A 17,337-nucleotide genomic window follows, 5' to 3' on the forward strand; every position below is an offset into this window, starting at 1 on the left:
CTAGCATAAAATGTTAGCATGCTAGCATAAGAGAAGTTAGCATACCTTTGAGATGGCGCGAAGTATCAAAATCCACAATTTATAGGTTTAAACATACACAAATAGCTCAAACGCTAGTATAAAGCGTCAGGACGCTAACATTACCACGCTTTGCAGCATGTGAACAGGTGCTCGCTTCACAGCAGGTCCATAAAAATTTAATTTACGAAGGGGAAAAATTGCTAAAGGAGCTGTTTGCAACTTGCTCCCAGTTAAATTGAGCACAAAGCAGACAATATAACAAGAACATTGGCTATCTTATGTCACCTTTAGGGGTTTAACAGATCATATTATTTTTAAAACTGTCTATATTTTTCACAATTACTAAGTTGGAGTAATAAAAATGTTTACCGGTGATGATTGGTTAAATTATTGATGTAAATGGCGGTCACTCACCCTGTCTTGTCAACGTCTACGTGCAGGGAGCGCGTGCACATATACAAAACCCAAAACCAGTGACGGCACGTTGTGTAAATAGTAAATAAAAACAGAATACATTGATTTACAAATCCTTTTCTACCTCTATTCTATTGAATATGCTGCAAACACAAGATACTTAACGTTCGAACTGGTGAACTTGTGTTATTTTTTGCAAATATTAGCTCATTTGGAATTTGATGTCTGCAACATGTTTCAAAAAGCTGGCACAAGTGGCAAAAAAGACTGAGAAATTCTAGGAATGCTCATCATACACTTATTGGGAACATCCCACAGGTGAACAGGCTAATTGGGAACAGGTGGGTGCCATGATTAGGTATAAAAGCAGCTTCCATGAAATGCTCAGTCATTCACAAACAGGATGGGGCGAGGGTCCCCCCTTTGTGAACAAATGCGTGAGCAAATTGTCCAACAGTTTAAAAACAATATTTCTCAACGAGGTATTGCAAGGAATTTAGGGATTTCACCATCTACGGTTTCTAATACCATCAAAATATCTTCCATGCGGATTGGACACTGGCCGAGAGTTGGTGGACGTCCAAGGGTGGAGTCGACTCTCTTGGTTGCTTTGTTGGGTTTGCTTCTGTCTCTGGCCATGCTCCCGTCACCCCAGCAGACGATGGCGTGGAACACTGCAGAGGCCACCACAGTGTATGTTTATTTTTGTTGTTGTTTTACTTTTGTGGCTGTGTGTAGAAGTGGCTGGTTGCATCAGCTCTGTTTTTTTAATGTCTTTAATGTCCTTTGTGTTCTTTGATGTTTCCCTCTTACACACATGTTTATGTGTCCTATGGCTATGACGTTTTTTCCCCTTGGCCTCAGTCTGGACCCCCTCTCCAGGAGCCCAGGCTAGGACTGAATTTCAGCATCTGTGATGGTGTGGGGCTGTATTAGTGCCCAAGGAATGGGTAACGTACACATCTGTGAAAGCACCATTAATGCTGAAAGGTACATACAGGTTTTGGAGCAACATATGCTGCCATCCAAACAACATTATCATGGATGCCCCTGCTTATTTCAGCAAGACAATGCCAAGCCACGTTTTAACAACAGTGTGGCTTCATAGTAAAGGAGTGCGGGTACTAGACTGGCCTGCCTGTAGTCTAGACCTCTCCCGTCCAAAGGCAAAATCCAGTAACTCGATTTTGGTCAAAACTGAGCTGATAATAATTTTGGAGTTCCTAGGTGATATGCTTTACATTAGTGTATGCGATATTGTAATTTGTTCCGTAAGTAAGCTGTTACGCGCATGGCAGGACCTAGCAACTACCACATAACTGCATAGTTACAACAGAAAAACCTAGTATCTCAAGGGACCAATCGGAGCTTCTTTGTCAGTCGCCTTATTGTCTTTAATGAGACATTTGCACGAATGGGGTCCGACGGTCAACCTGATTACGGCACGAGGGGATATTTGGAAGATTGGCCCAGGACGTTGCAAGCACCTTCTTTAAATGTATTGGTCTTGATTCTTCCCCTTGCATACTCTTTTGGGCAGATAACTGTGGAGGTCAAAATAAAAACTGGACGCTCTACAGGGCTCTTGCCCAATGTGCAAACGCAGAATGGGGCCCACCCGAGATTGTGATAAAATATGTGGAAAAAGGGCACACGTTCATGAGAGCAGATTCAATCCATGGCTCAATCGGCAAGAACATGAAAGCTCAAGAAAACATCTATACGTTTGATGACTTTGTAGATCTTTGTAAGATAGCATCAAGACAGATTGGTTTTCCTTTGTTTTCTCAAAATTAGCTAGAAGTGAGTTATTAGGTTTTGCCTTTGGAAGGGAGACCTGTCTCCCCATGAAAATGTGTGGCGCAATGTGAAGCCTAACATACGACGACGTAGACCCCACACTGTTGAACAACTTAAGCTGTACATCAAGCAAGAATGGGAATGAATTCCACCCGAAAGACTTAAAAAATTGGTCTCCTCAGTTCCCAAACTTTTACTGAGTGTTGTTAAAAGGAAAGGCCATGTAACACAGTGGTAAAAAAATGCTCCTGTGCCAACTTTTTTGCAATGTGTTGCTGCCATTGAATTCTAAGTTAATGATTATTTGCAAAAACAACTTAAGTTTGTCAGTTCGAACATTAAAATATTGTCTTTGCAGTCTATTCAATTAAATATAAGTCGAAAAAGATTTGCAAATCATTTTATTCTGTTTTATTTACGATTTATACAACATGCCAACTTCACTGTAAAAGGGTGGAATATAACATTGGAAAGTTAGCTACATCTGCATAGATGTTGCAAACTGCTCCTTTAAGTGAATATTCCAGTTACAAAATGGGTTTTAAGGCGTGATATGAATGGACAAAATATCTACAAAAATGTATAACAAAAAGATGAAAAAGGAAAACACTGTAAAAGTAAAGTTGTTTAGTAATAGTAAAGGGATCACAAGTTATATACAATTAGACTCAGGCGCCATCTAGTGGTAAGTAACATGATACTATGGTGTACCATTATGTAATTTTCTATGGGTATTTAGATATCAATCAATGTTTACTTATATAGCCCTAAATCACTAGTGTCTCAAAGGGCTGCACAAACCATCAATGAAGTACACTCCAAAACTATTTCAAACACATCTGAGGGTTATATACAGAAAATGCAAAGCAAATGTTAGTTTTGGCACTGAAGTGGTTCACCTGATCTTTTGATGATCTCCCACACAGCTGCAGGTGTGGCAGGCACCATGGATCTCTGGTCAAGACACAGCTTGCCAATATTCACAATATGAAAGCCATCCACATCTTTCTCCGGAGCAATGGCATTACACACTGCCCTTTCGTTGATGTGATCTAAAAAAAAAAGCGGTGGCATGGATACAATTTATTTTGGAAGCACTGCAGAAATCCCTAGTTTATAGGCTATTATAGTAAATGATCATCTTAAAAGTGATGCCAGCGATGCGTTTGTGTTTACCAGGAAGTGGCAGCTGCACCAACAGGCCGCTGACACGCCAGTCTCGGTTCATCTTGTCAATTAGATCCAGCAGCTCCTCCTGAGAGACAGAGCTGGGTCGCAGCACCGTGTCACTGGAGATACCTAGCATGTGCACACGCATTGCATAAGGAGCATTCAAAAATATAGTCATGCATGGTGGTTTGCTGCTCTCTGGTAATCCCAAAGGTGTCCAAAGTGCAGTACGGGGCCCATTTGCGCCCCACAGCACGTTCTAAAAAAACATAAAACAGTGGAATAAAAGAGCATAACGACAAAAAGTTGCAACGTTGACTCTAATAACACAAAGCTGTCATGCAGTCTGTTATTTTTCCTTCAAAACTGTCAGTGCTCTAAAACAACTGTGAATCAAAATCAATGGCGTTAGGAATTATTGACCCTTAAAGCTCCAATTACTTCACAGCAAATATTCCATTTTGAAAATGTTATTATGACAAAAAAAACCATTAAACATAAGAGAACATAATAAAATTATAAAAATGTATAATTGACAAATAGATCTGATGTGGATCTAAAAAAAATTGCTTTGAAAGTTAAAAAATATATTTTTAACTTTGAATTCATTTGTAACACTTTTATGAGTTGACCCATTTGGATCCTAAATAATTTCAGTAGGGTTTTAAACTGTCATTGCTAAAAAAAAAAAAAAAAATGAATCAAAATAAATGTTATGAATTATTGACCTGCTGTATTGAATGAAGTCTCCAATTACTTCACATCAATTATTCCACCTTCAAATATTTTTGGGCCTAAATATTGCATAATTTGTGGGTTTACCGTAAAAATAAAAAAATAAACATTTTTTTCTATGACAAAAAAGGCATTAAACATTAGAGAACTTAAAAAATTATAAAAACCTATAATCTGAAGTTGATCTAAAAAATGTTGCATTGAAAGTTACAAAATATATTTTTAACTTTGAATTTATTTGTAACTTATATGAGTAGACCCTTTTGTATCCTAAATAATTTCAGTGGGGTTGTTTTAAACTATCATTGCTAAAATTAAATAATGAATCAAAATAAATGTTATGACCTACTGTATTAAATGAAGGCTCCAATTACTTCGCATCAAAAATTCCATTTTGAAATATTTTTGGGACATAATATTGCATATTGTGTGGGTTTACCATAAAAAAAACATTTTTTTCTGTGACAAAAAAAGGCATTAAACATTAGGGAACATAAAAATTATTAGAAAAGCCTATTAGGGAACATAAAAATAATTAGAAAAACTTATAATCGACAAATAGATCTGAAGTTGATCTAAAAAATCTTGCATTGAAAGTTAAAAATAATATTTTTAATTTTTAATTTATTTGTAACACTTTTAATGAGTTGACCCTTTTGGATCCCTAAGAATTTCAGTGAGGTTGTTTTAAACGGTCATTGCTACAAAAAAATAATGAATCAAAATAAATTATGAATTATTGACCTGACCTACTGTATTGAATGAAGGCTCCAATTACTTCACATCAAATATTCCACTTTGAAATTTTTGGGGGACAAAATATTGCATATTTTGTGTGTTTGTCATACAAAACAACATTTATATGACAAAAAGGGCATTAAACAAACAAAAAAACAAACATAAAAATTACCAAAAAATAAAAATAATCGATCAGTATATTTTAATTTGATCTTGATTTAAGCACTGAAAGTAAAAAAATATATATATATAAATCAAAAGACTTAACACTTTTACGAGTTGGGCCCTTTTGCATCCCTAAGAATTATAGTGGGGTTTGTTTAAAAAAAAAAACAATGTTTAATCAAAAATCAATGTTACAAATTATTGACCTATTTCAAAGCTCCAATCTACCATGAAATATATGACTTTGAAATATTTTTTCTGAAATAATTACATATTTAGAATTTTTGCCATAAAAAACAAGGTTTTCCTTAACCAAAAGTGCATAAAACAAAATTGTATTTTAAATCGACTAATAGATCTGAAGTCTGAAGTAATGCGGACGTTGTACCGATCCGTTGTGGTGAAGAAGGAGCTGAGCCGGAAGGCAAAGCTCTCAATTTACCGGTCGAACTACGTTCCCATCCTCACCTATGTTCATGAGCTTTGGGTCATGACCGAAAGGATAAGATCACGGGTACAAGCGGCCGAAATTTGTTTCCTCCGCCGTGTGGCGGGGCTCTCCCTTAGAGATAGGGTGAGAAGCTCTGCCATCCGGGAGGAACTCAAAGTAAAGCCGCTGCTCCTTCACATTGAGAGGAGCCAGATGAGGTGGTTCGGGCATCTTGTCAGGATGCCACCCGAACGCCTCACTAGGGAGGTGTTTAGGGCACGTCCAACCGGTAGGAGGCCACGGGGAAGACCCAGGACACGTTGGGAAGACTATCTCTCCCGGCTGGCCTGGGAACGCCTCGGGATCCCCCGGGAAGAGCTAAACGAAGTGGCTGGGGAGAGGGAAGTCTGGGTTTCCCTGCTTAGGCTGTTGCCCCCGCGACCCGACCTCGGATAAGCGGAAGAAGATGGATGGATGGATGGATAATAGATCTGAAGTCGATCAAAAGGTTTAAGCATTAAAAAAAAAATCAAAACATTACTTATTTTTTAACATTTTTAGGACTGAGACCCTTCCGAGTTCCTCGGACCAAACTTGGGGAAAACTCTAAAGGTTGAAAATCGATATATTGTATTGGTTTTGAAAATGAGAAATATCAAAGTGGCACACACGTTCGAAAAAAAGTTTGGACACCTCTGCTTTATCCTATAAAGTCCATGCATGCCTGCAGCTGTATGATCAGTCACAAAATGTGTGTATCTGACCCAAAGTGCTCGCAGCCCGGGTCTTGTTCCTCACGTAGGTGCGACTGGCCGAGTCGTCCCCCACGAAGACCACGCCGAGATGAGGTCTCATGTTACCCTGAGCAACAAACTCCTCCACGTCACGCTGGATTTCTCTGTGAAGTTGACGAGCTAACGCCGTCCCCGAAATCACCACAGCGGCATGCCTGGAGAGGAAGCACAAAGGTTGACGCTTTAAATGTAGAGATACTGTGGACCCTCGATTTACGAACAACTCTATTTGCAAACTTTTCGATTTAAAAACTTTTAGAATATTCCGAATATGCGTCTGTGTGCAAACACTTTGTTCATTCATTTTGTGCCCCCTCCCGTCTCTCCCTTTTTCTGCTTGTTTCTCCCCAGCCCATAATAGGACCTTTGCTGATAATGTAATTTTCTATATGTTTGTTATTGTAGCAATATGGTTGATAAAGTTTGAGAAAGGCGGCGTCGGTCTGAAGGAATCTGCTCTCGCACATCGCGACCACTTCCCCGAAGACAGCAAGAACTTCACTCCGTGACAGAAAATACCGTGAGTATGGCTCCCTGCACTTCATGCACCGTTCTCATGGATAGGCTGGCTCTGCTAGAGGGTCGTGTCCGTCAATTAGAGCAGAGTAATCTCGTAACTTTAGATGTTGTGGACACATCTGCTAGCGTTAGCTGTAGCGAGCTAACTAGCCCAGCTTATAACAGCCCTAAGCGGCCTAATAACGGTGAATCGGTTGAGACGCATAAAAGATTTAGCCCTTTAGCTAGTCCTACACCCCGGTCTACCGGGCACCACACCTTAGTCATAGGGGACTCCATCACCCGAAACATAAAGCTTGACAAACCAGCCACAATTAAGTGCATTCCTGGGGCCAGAGCACCTGAGATTGAAGCTAATCTTAGGGAGCTAACTCGCAACCATTAGTTATGAGAACATAGCTGTACACGTTGGCTCCAATGACACTCGGATGCGACAGTCAGCTATTACAAAGAGAAAAACACATAGAACTTGTAATCTTGCCAGAAAGATGTCTAGGCATCAAGTAATTGTCTCTGGCCCCCTGCCTGCGAGAGGCAATGATGAGAGATAAAGCAAATTAGTCTCGCTTAACAAGTGGCTGGCTAGACCAGACCATTTTTTTTCACTGAATGAGGCATTTCCTCCTAACTATACGGATGCGCATATTGCCCGTCCCCTTAAAAGGGGGGGGGGGGGGGGGGGGGGGGTCGCACTAATATACATTGAAAACTTTAACCTTACCCCTAACCTAAGTACTAAATATAAATCGTTTGAGGTACTTACTATGAGGTCTGTCCCACCCGTGCCTCTCTCCCTGGCTGTTATCTACTGCCCCCCAGGGCCCTATTCAGACTTTATCAGTGAATTCTCAGAGTTCGTCGCTGATCTAGTGACGCATGCCGACAATATAATCATAATGGGGGACTTTAATATCCATATGAATACCCCATCGGACCCTCTGTGCGTGGCGCTCCATAATATAATTGATAGCTGTGGTCTTACACAAATAATAAATGAACCCACACATCGCAAGGGTAATACGATAGATCTAGTGCTTGTCAGTGGGGTCACCACCTCCAAAGTTATAATACTCCCGTATACTAAAGTAATGTCCGATCATTACCTTATAAAATTCAAAGTTCTGACTCATTGTCAACAAGCTAATAATAATAATAACTGCTTTAGTAGCCGCGACATTAATGCTGCCATAACGATGACTCTTGCTGGCCTACTGCCTCTGGTAATGACACCTTTCCCAAATTATGTGGGCTCTAATAATAATCTCACTAACAACTTTAACCACACCCTGCACGAAAACATTGATAGTATAGCACCGCTAAAGCTAAAAAGGGCCCCTAAAAGGCGTACCCCATGGTTTACAGAAGAAACTAGAGCTCTTACATTATCATGAAACTTGAGGTTTTCCATCAAGCATGGAGTTATAGTTTAATAATTTATAAACGCATGCTTACCTTAGCTATAGCTAAATACTACAAAAATGCGGCTGCTAGACTTTTGACAAGAACAAGAAAGTTCGATCATATTACGCCTATACTGGCTCACCTGCACTAACTTCCTGTGCACTTAAGATGTGACTTTAAGGTTTTACTACTTACGTATAAAATACTACACGGTCTACTTCTAGCCTATCTTGCCGATTGTATTGTACTTTATGTCCCGGCAAGAAATCTGCGTTCAAAGGACTCCGGCTAATAGTGATTCCCAGAGCCTAAAAAATGTCTGCAGGCTATAGAGCGTTTTCCTTTTGGGTTCCAGTACTCTGGAAAGCCCTCCCGGTAACAGTTTGAGATGCTACCTCAGTAGAAGCATTTAAGTCTCACCTTAAAACTCATTTGTATACTCTAACCTTTAAATAGACCCCCTTTTTAGACCAGTTGATCTACCGTTTCTTTTCTTTTTCTCCTCTGCCCCCCTCTCCCTTGTGGAGGGGGTCCGGTCCTGTGGCCATGGATGAAGTACTGGCTGTCCAGAGTCGGGACCCAGGATGGACCGCTCGTCCAGAGTCGGGACCCAGGATGGACCGCTCGCCTGTGTATCGGTTGGGGACATCTCTGCGCTGCTGATCCGCCTCCGCTTCGGATGGTTTCCTGCTGGCTCCTCTATGGACGGGACTCTCGCTACTGTGTTGGATCCACTTTGGACTGGACTCTCACGGTTGTGTTGAATCCACTATGGATTGAACTTTCACAGTATCATGTTAGACCCGCTCGACATCCATTGCTTTCGGTCACCTAGGAGGAGTGGGGGGGTTTGCCCACATATGCGGTCCTCTCCAAGGTTTCTCATAGTCATCATTGTCACTGTCACTGACGTCCCACTGGGGTGACTTTTCCTTGCCCTTTGTGGGCTCTACCGAGGATGTCGTTGTGGTTTGTGTTGTGGTTTGTGCAGCCCTTTGAGACAATAGTGATTTAGGGCTGTATGTATATAAACATTGATTGATTGATTGATTGATTGATTGAAATCTCATCCGCCTAAACAAAAACGATCCTAAATATTCGTTCAGTACAGTAGCATCGCTAACCCAACAAGAGATTCCTCCCAGTAGCTCGACCCACTCGGCAGATGACTTAATGAATTTCTTTAATAAAACAAACAACATGTTTACTTGACCCACTTCCTGGAAACTTATCAAGGAGCTTTTTGTAATATTAGGTCCGTCAGTGCTAGCTTTTATAAACTTATCACATTCCTCTGGCACTGCTCCCTTAGCATTCAAAAAAGCGGTTATTCATCCTCTACTCAAAAGACCTAAATGAACACTTAACGTCAAACAATCTCTGTGAATCCTTTCAATCCGGTTTCAGGGCAAATCACTCTACGAAGACAGCCCTCGCAAAAATGACCAATGGTCTACTGCTAACGATGGATTCTGATGCGTCATCTATGTTGCTGCTTCTTGATCTTAGCGCTGCTTTCGATACCGTTGATCAAAATATTTTATTAGAGCGTATCAAAACACGTATTGATATGTCAGTTACCTTACTGACAGGATGCAGTGCGTCTCCTATAACAATGTGACCTCGGACTACGTTAAGGTAACGTATGGAGTTCCTCAGGGTTCGGTTCTTGGCGTTGCGCTCTTCAGCATCTACATGCTGCCGCTAGGTGACATCATACGCAAATACGGTATTAGCTTTCACTGTTATGCTGATGACACCCAACTCTACATGCCCCATAAAGCTGACCAACACGCCGGAGTGTAGTCAGCTGGAGGCGTGTCTTAATTAAATTAAACAATGGATGTCCGCTAACTTTTCGCAACTCAACGCTAAGAAAACGGATATGCTGATTATCGGTCCTGCTAGACACTGACATCTATTTATTAATACCACCTTAACATTTGACAACCAAACAATTACACAGCGACTTGGTAAGGCGACTTGGTAAGGAATATGGGTATTGTCTTCGACCGAACTCTCTCGTTTGAGTCACACATCAAAAGTGTTACTAAAACGGCCTCCTTTCATCTCCGTAGTATCGCTAACATTTGTTCCATTTTGTTCGCTAGCGACGCGTAGATCATTATTCATGCGTTCGTTACATCTCGTCTCGATTACTGTAACGTATTATTTTCGGGTCTCCCTATGTCTAGCATTAAAAGATTACAGTTGGTACAAAATGCGGCTGCTAGACTTTTGACAGGAACAATAAAGTTTGATCATATTACGCCTATACTGGCTCACCTGCACTGGCTTCCTGTGCACTTAGGATGTGACTTTAAGGTTTTACTACTTATGTATAAAATACTACACGGTCTAGCTCCCTCCTATCTTGCGAATTGTATTGTATTGTACCATATGTCTCGGCAAGAAAACTGCGTTCAAAGAACTCCGGCTTATTAGTGACTCCAAGAGCGCAAAAAAATTCTGCGGGCTATAGAACGTTTTCTATTCGGGCTCCAGTACTCTGGAAAGCCCTCCCGGTAACAATTACCAGATGCTACCTCAGTAGAAGCTTTTAAGGCTCATCTTAAAACTCATTTGTATACTCTGGCCTTTAAAAAAAAAAAAACTTTTAGACCAGTTGATCTGCCGTTTTATTTTATTTTCTGCTCTTCCCCCCCTCTCCCTCGTGGAGGGGGGGCACAGGTTCGGTGGCCACGGATGAAGCGCTGGCTGTCCAAAGTCGGGACCAGGGTTGGACCGCTTGCCTGTGCTTTGGTTGGGGATATCTCTGGGCTGCTGACCTGTCTCCGCTCGGGATGGACTCCTGCTGGCCCCACTATGGACTGGACTCTCACTATTATGTTAGAGCCACTATGGATTGAAATCTCACAATATTATGCTAGATCCACTCGACGTCCATTGCACCGGTCGCCCTGTCTCATTGGGTTGAATTTTTTGAACTAAGGATGTCGTTGTGGCTGTATAAATAAACAGTGATTGATTGAAACTTCTGTGTATGTGCGCCAGTTGGCAGAGCCGCACATACAAGACGGTTCAGCTTGTGGTGGTTACTTTGGCTTGTTAAAAAAGACACATCTGATTCATCACCCACTTGTTATACAAAACTGTATAACATGTCATATTCTGCTCAAAGTGTACAAATACATGCATACATACCTACATACAAAGATACATAGGCACATACATACAAACATACATATATACTGTATATACACATGCACATTTAAAAACATCAGCTCATGCATACAGTCACGCTTCATCAAACATATATTAACGTAGTCCCCCCACCCCCGGGAATCCGGGTTGAAACACGACACACTGCTCAAGTTTGACCTATTTATACCATAACAATGTAAAAGGTTAATATAGTCCGCTCCTTCTCCTTTACCCTCTCTAAATCGCTTAATTTGAATATTCATTACATATATATATATATATATATATATATATATATATATAGATATATATATATATATATATATATATATATATATATATATATATATATATATATTGTTGCATTTGACTCAAATGTAATGTTGATAATAGAGGTATTTATTATTATTCATTATCAACATTGTATTAGTATTGTTGTTTTTATTGTTCCAGATGTATAGTAATAAATGTTTATTGTCATTGTGATGTTATTACTATCTACTTCACTGACTGGTTCTTTATCATTTTTGGTATCTGTGTGGGGGAGGGAGGAGTGGCCTGCGGACCTGCAGCGAAGCGGGGTGTGCCAGGACCGGCTTTGAGATCAGCGACAGGTGCGTAGATGACACACCTGGGAGTGTTTATCTAATAACCTGTCTGTCTGTTAAAGGCAGCAGCTGGGAAAGAGAGAGGGAGTTGTTGATGGTGGAGAGCGAACACGAGCACCAACACGAGCGAGAGCGAGATGGAGACAAGAACTCATGGCTGAAAAGCAACCAAAATAACCTTTATTCAGAAATAAATCATTGTTCACAAAGATGAACGAGGCTTTCATGTCCGTCCATGGTGGTCTGAAGAACCCGGAGGATCAAGACCTCCACAACTTGGCGCCCAACCTGGCTGGACCACCGGAGGCGAGGGAGAATGACTCCCTGACAGATCCCGCTAACAGCTCGAGGAGTGGGGCGGGGCACGGCCAATGTCGACGGCCGTCACCGTACACCGCATTGGGAAAGAAGAGGACCCTCATGCCTTTTTGGACATTTGGACGGAAGAAGAGTGGGGGATGCAGCACTTGCCGCTGCTGACGGGGGAGGCGCAGCGAGCAGTGCTAAGCCTGCCGGCGACCTCCAGGGTGCTCTTTGTGGACCTGAGGAGGGCGGTGCTGGACCGGACGGGCAGCACCGGCAAAGAGTACCGGCGCTGGTTCCGATCCATGCGTCTGGGGAGGAGGACCGGCTATTCACCTTTTGCCAGCAGCTCCAGGAGGCGGCGACGAGCTGGCTGCAGCCGGAGAGGGAGACGCCAGGCTGCTGGACCAAATCATCCGGGAGCAGTTCCTGGAGGCGATCCCAAAGCGGACGGCACAATGGATCCGGTACCACCGGCCCAGGGACCTGGCAGCTGCGATGACCCTCTCCGAGGGCCACCTGGGCGTCCAACGCGAGGCGCAACCGGCACCCACGGCGCACGGACAGAGCGCGCGACATGAGGAGGTGGGAGTAATGCACAGTCACCATCATAACCCTCCTTCTGCTCTTTCTCTGCAGGTCCCGGCTGCTGCCCCTAGAAAATCTCCGGCACAGACGGCCCCTTAAACGCTTGGGCAGGCCTGCTGGAGGCGTGGGTGGCCCTATCACCTCCGCAGGTGGAGGTTGGGCGCGTGACCCGGGTGACTGGCCCTTCAGTGCCCTCCCCTGGCCCAAGTGAGACGTACGGTATCACGGTAACGATACAGGGGAGCATAGATCAGGCGATGGTGGATTTGGGTTGCGGGCAGACCATGATCCACCAGAACCTGGTTCGACCTGGGGCTTTGAGGCAGGAAACATGGCTAAAAATTAGGTGTGTTCATGGGGATGTCCACAAAAGCATAGAGTACGCACCTTTCGCACCATGTAATTTTGGGCACAAATTGGCCAGGGTTTAACCGTCTACTGACAGCATATGATTTGCCTGAGAGGCTGGACAACACATATTAAAAAATAACAATAAATTAAAAAAAAAATTGCTATTATCGCTTCATAGGAAAGGCAACATGTTTTTCCATTATACTAGTACTTTAAATTTCAGTTTTATAAAACATGAATCACATTCGGTACTTTACCGCCTCTAAAAAGCACCAGTCCCCTATCTCCTTCCTTTGTTAACGGGCATGACGGTGTGTCATCACGTCGTGATATAGCTGGTTTTACGAGCAGAGGAGCATATTTGGCAGCGCACAATCACAGCGTACTTACAAGCAGATACAGTGTGTAGACAGAAAAGGGAGAATGGATGCATTTTGGCTTACAAACTAATGATATAGGTGACATTATAACACTGTGCTATCACGGAAGAGATGCTTTAAGACATGGCTAGCTTGCTGGTGGCTAACGTCCCTCCGCAGTCTGCAGTGTTTTAGCTACTTCTAAATCACTAATCCTGGCCTCCATGGCGACTAATAAAGTGAGTTTCTTACAAGTATCATCCCTGCAGGACGAGAAATAGCTAAACATGCTTCACTACACACCGTGGCTCACTGGCATCACAATGTAATCAAACGCCATGGGTGGATCTACACCAACATCCACTGTAATGATACCAAGTACAGGAGCGTATCTAGTCGATACAACTATGATTACATCAATATTTTTTATCGTCAGAAAATCTTTTTTCTCTTTAATAAAACTCATATTATGCTTATCAACTCAGGAAATACACCCCTGGACATGAGAACTTAAATTATGACCATTGTATGATCCTGTAACTACCTGGTATCGGATCGATACCCAAATTTGTGGTATCCTACAAAACTAATGTAAAGCATACAAACAATAGAAAAATAAGTGATGATTTCATTTTAATAGAACATGTTAAAAGAGAAAGTAAGCAGCTATTAACAGTAAATAAACAAGTGGTTTAATAATTCATGTCCTACCACTTGTCCATAATAATTAAAAGAATAATATGTTAATTATATGACACAATAAGTCACTGCATACATCATCAGACAAATTGGAAGCCTTTGTTTGCTTACTTACTAATAAAAGAAAAGTTGTCTCGTATGTTCACTATTCTATTTAAGGACAGAAATGCAATAAGAAACATACGTTTAATGTACCGTAAGATTTTTTTGTTAAAATAAAGGACAATAATTCCATTTTTTGTGATCCCCTTTATTTAGAAAAGTATAGAAAAGTATCGAAATTAATTTTGGTATCGGGACAACCCCACCCCTAACGAATATGCATTTTCCATTATAAATACATAAATACATTTTAACTTAAGTGATATATGTCTTCCGGACGAGCAATGGCATCCTTTGTCCCTAAGAATATTTTGGCCCCCAAAAATGTTTGAAATGATGAAAAAAATAAAGATGTTTAGCATTTTAACTTTTACGAACACACTAAAGGCCTAATGAAACCCACTACTACCCACCACGCAGTTTGATAGTTTATATATCAATGATGAAATATTAACATTGCAACACATGCCAATACAGCCTTTTTAGTTTACTAAATTACAATTTTAAATTTCCCAGGAGTTTCGTCTTCGAAACGTCGTGTAGTGATGACGTGTACACAAGACGTCACGGGTTTTTAGGAAGTTTGAGCGCTGCGCACACACAGCTAAATGTCGTCTGCTTTAACGGCATAATTATACAGTTTTTTGGACATCTGTGTTGCTGAATCTTTTGCAATTTGTTCAATTAATATTGGAGAAGTCACAGTAGGAAGATGGAGTTGGGAAGCTTTAGCATTTAGCCACACAAACACACGGTGATTCCTTGTTTAACATTCCTGGAGGTGAAACTTTCCTATGGATCAGAGCGCGGTCAAGAGAACATGGATCCCGACCAAATGTCAACCAGCAAGTTTCGGTGAGAAAATTGTGGTTAAAAAGTCAGTTCTTACCGGAGAAAAGCTGAGCTTGTGCCGTCCATGGCTGCCGTCGACTCCCCTGAGACACTGCGCGTCAAGACACCCGTGGAGACACCCTTCCGACTATCAGGTAATATTAAACTCACTAAAACCCTAGTAACACAATAGAAATATAAGGGATTTCCCAGATTTAACCTAGTAAATGTGTCTAAAAACATCGGAATCCGTCCCAATGCAATCGCGTTTTTTTTTTTTTAACTTTTTTTTTGTTTTTTTCTAGTCCGTCGCTATCAATATCCTCAAACACGAATCTTTCATCCTCGCTCAAATTAATGGGGAAATTGTCATTTCCTCGGTCCGTATAGCACTTTTTGTTGGAGGCTCCCATTAAAAACAATGTGAATATGTGAGGAGCCATCATACATGTGACGTCATCGTCTGCTACTTCCGGTAGAGGCAGGGCATTTCTCTTAGCACCGAAAGTTGCGAACTTTATCGTGGATGTTCTCTACTAAATCCTTTCAGCAAAAATATGGCAATATCGCGAAATGATCGAGTATGACACATAGAATGGACCTGCTATCCCCGTTTAAATAAGAAAATCTCATTTCAGTAGGCCTTTAAAGTGCCGTTAGATTATGTTATCTTCCCAGAGTAGCCTCAGGAAAGTATAAACATCCAAAGAGAGATCTTTGGTCTATTTATGCACACTCCCTCATTCATCCTGACATCGTTTGCAGTCTTTGACGCGTCAGTGTCATGTCATGTTTTGTTGTCAAATGTGCTTCGGTCGCTAAAGCTCCTCTGAGGCAGCACCTGCAGCCTCCATAATGATGTAGCCGCCTGTCCTCATCACCTCGCCGGTCCATTCCCCAGCTAGCAGTGCAACTTACCTCCGCCTCCGGGGCACTGCAGTGTGGGAAGGCCGACTACGGCGGGTCGTTTGAGTGGTTTACCTGCTCGCCGACTGGTGAACATGTCTTCGGAGGCTCTCGCATCTTCTCTGTGTGCGCCATTTGGCCCGGCAGCAGGGGTGAGGGGGCGCTAATCTGCCACAAAACGCGAAGGAGGAGCGGAGCGGTGGAACAGAGGTCGCCATGTTTGCGCGCTCGCGCGCTAGCGGGTGCGCGTGAGCGTTGTCATAGCGACAGGGTAGCTAACGTTAGCTGCCATGCTAACAGACGAGAGAGGGGATTTATGGCTCTTTTAAAAGGGAGCCGTTCATCTAAAAGACCCGTTCAAAAGACTGACTCGTTATTATAGTTTTTTTTTTTCAACGATGTGGATCGGAATAATTAAAATATACACAAATATAACTGTATTGATAAGAAATATTTTGAAATAGTAGCAATATTTGTATATATATTTATTTTAACTTTTTTTTTACTGTAAATTTGCCTACACCCATGCTTTGACGGTAATATCACGATCTACAATTTTCGTTAACCTATAAAACGTTACACAATTGTAATAATAAATATAAAAAAGTCACGCAGCCTAAGCAGGGAAGCCCGTTTTTTTTTCCAGGAGACAGTCTTCCCAACGTGTCCAGGGTCTTCCTCGTGATCTACGGACGTGCCCAAAACTCCTACCGAGGGAAGCGTTCGGGTGGCATCCTGACCTGACGCCCGGACCACCTCATCAGGCTCCTCTCGATGTTGAGGAGCAGAACATGGTCCACTCGGACTCAATGTCCAGCACCTCCCTCGTGACATGTTCAAAGATCTTCCGGAGGTAGGAATTTAAACTCTCTCTAACACGAGACTCTTTTAGACGTTCCCAGCAGACCCTCACAATGTATTTGGGCCTGCCAGGTCTATCCGGCATCCTCCCCCACCATCGCAGCCAACTCACCAGCAGTAGATTGCTCCGCCCCTCTCTTCACTGGAGTGTCTAAAACATGAGGCCGCAAATCCGATGACTCAACTACAAAGTCGATCATGGAACTGGTGCCAAGTGCACATATGGAAACCCTTATGTTTGAACATGGTGTTTGTTATGGACTATCTGTGACGTGCACAAAAGTCCCAATCACGCCTCACTAGGTTTCACTGTCGTTGCCAACATGAGCGTTGAAGTCCCCCAGTAGGACAAGGGGAATCACCCGGTCGAACACTTT

General features: G+C 42.1%; 1 protein-coding gene across 6 annotated transcripts in view; it reads right to left on the reverse strand.

Annotated features, from left to right (window-relative positions):
- Window positions 1-17,337, reverse strand: part of LOC133556337 (bifunctional methylenetetrahydrofolate dehydrogenase/cyclohydrolase 2, mitochondrial-like) — a 143,765-nt gene that overhangs the window by 42,250 nt on the left and 84,178 nt on the right. For 4 of the 6 annotated variants that reach the window (XM_061906164.1, XM_061906163.1, XM_061906160.1 and 1 more), the window contains exons 3-5: window positions 6,238-6,422; window positions 3,412-3,534; window positions 3,135-3,287 (exon numbers count right to left, since the gene is read on the reverse strand). In XM_061906164.1, coding sequence (XP_061762148.1) covers window positions 3,135-3,287; window positions 3,412-3,534; window positions 6,238-6,328 — 367 coding nt within the window. In that variant the 5' untranslated portion in view covers window positions 6,329-6,422. Of the gene's footprint in view, window positions 1-3,134; window positions 3,288-3,411; window positions 3,535-6,237; window positions 6,423-16,174; window positions 16,406-17,337 lie in introns of those variants that run through there. The other 2 variants (XM_061906158.1, XM_061906159.1) reach the window with 2 other exon arrangements.

Source organism: Nerophis ophidion, linkage group LG07 (assembly GCF_033978795.1).
Source record: "Nerophis ophidion isolate RoL-2023_Sa linkage group LG07, RoL_Noph_v1.0, whole genome shotgun sequence".
NCBI classification, from domain to species: domain Eukaryota; kingdom Metazoa; phylum Chordata; class Actinopteri; order Syngnathiformes; family Syngnathidae; genus Nerophis; species Nerophis ophidion.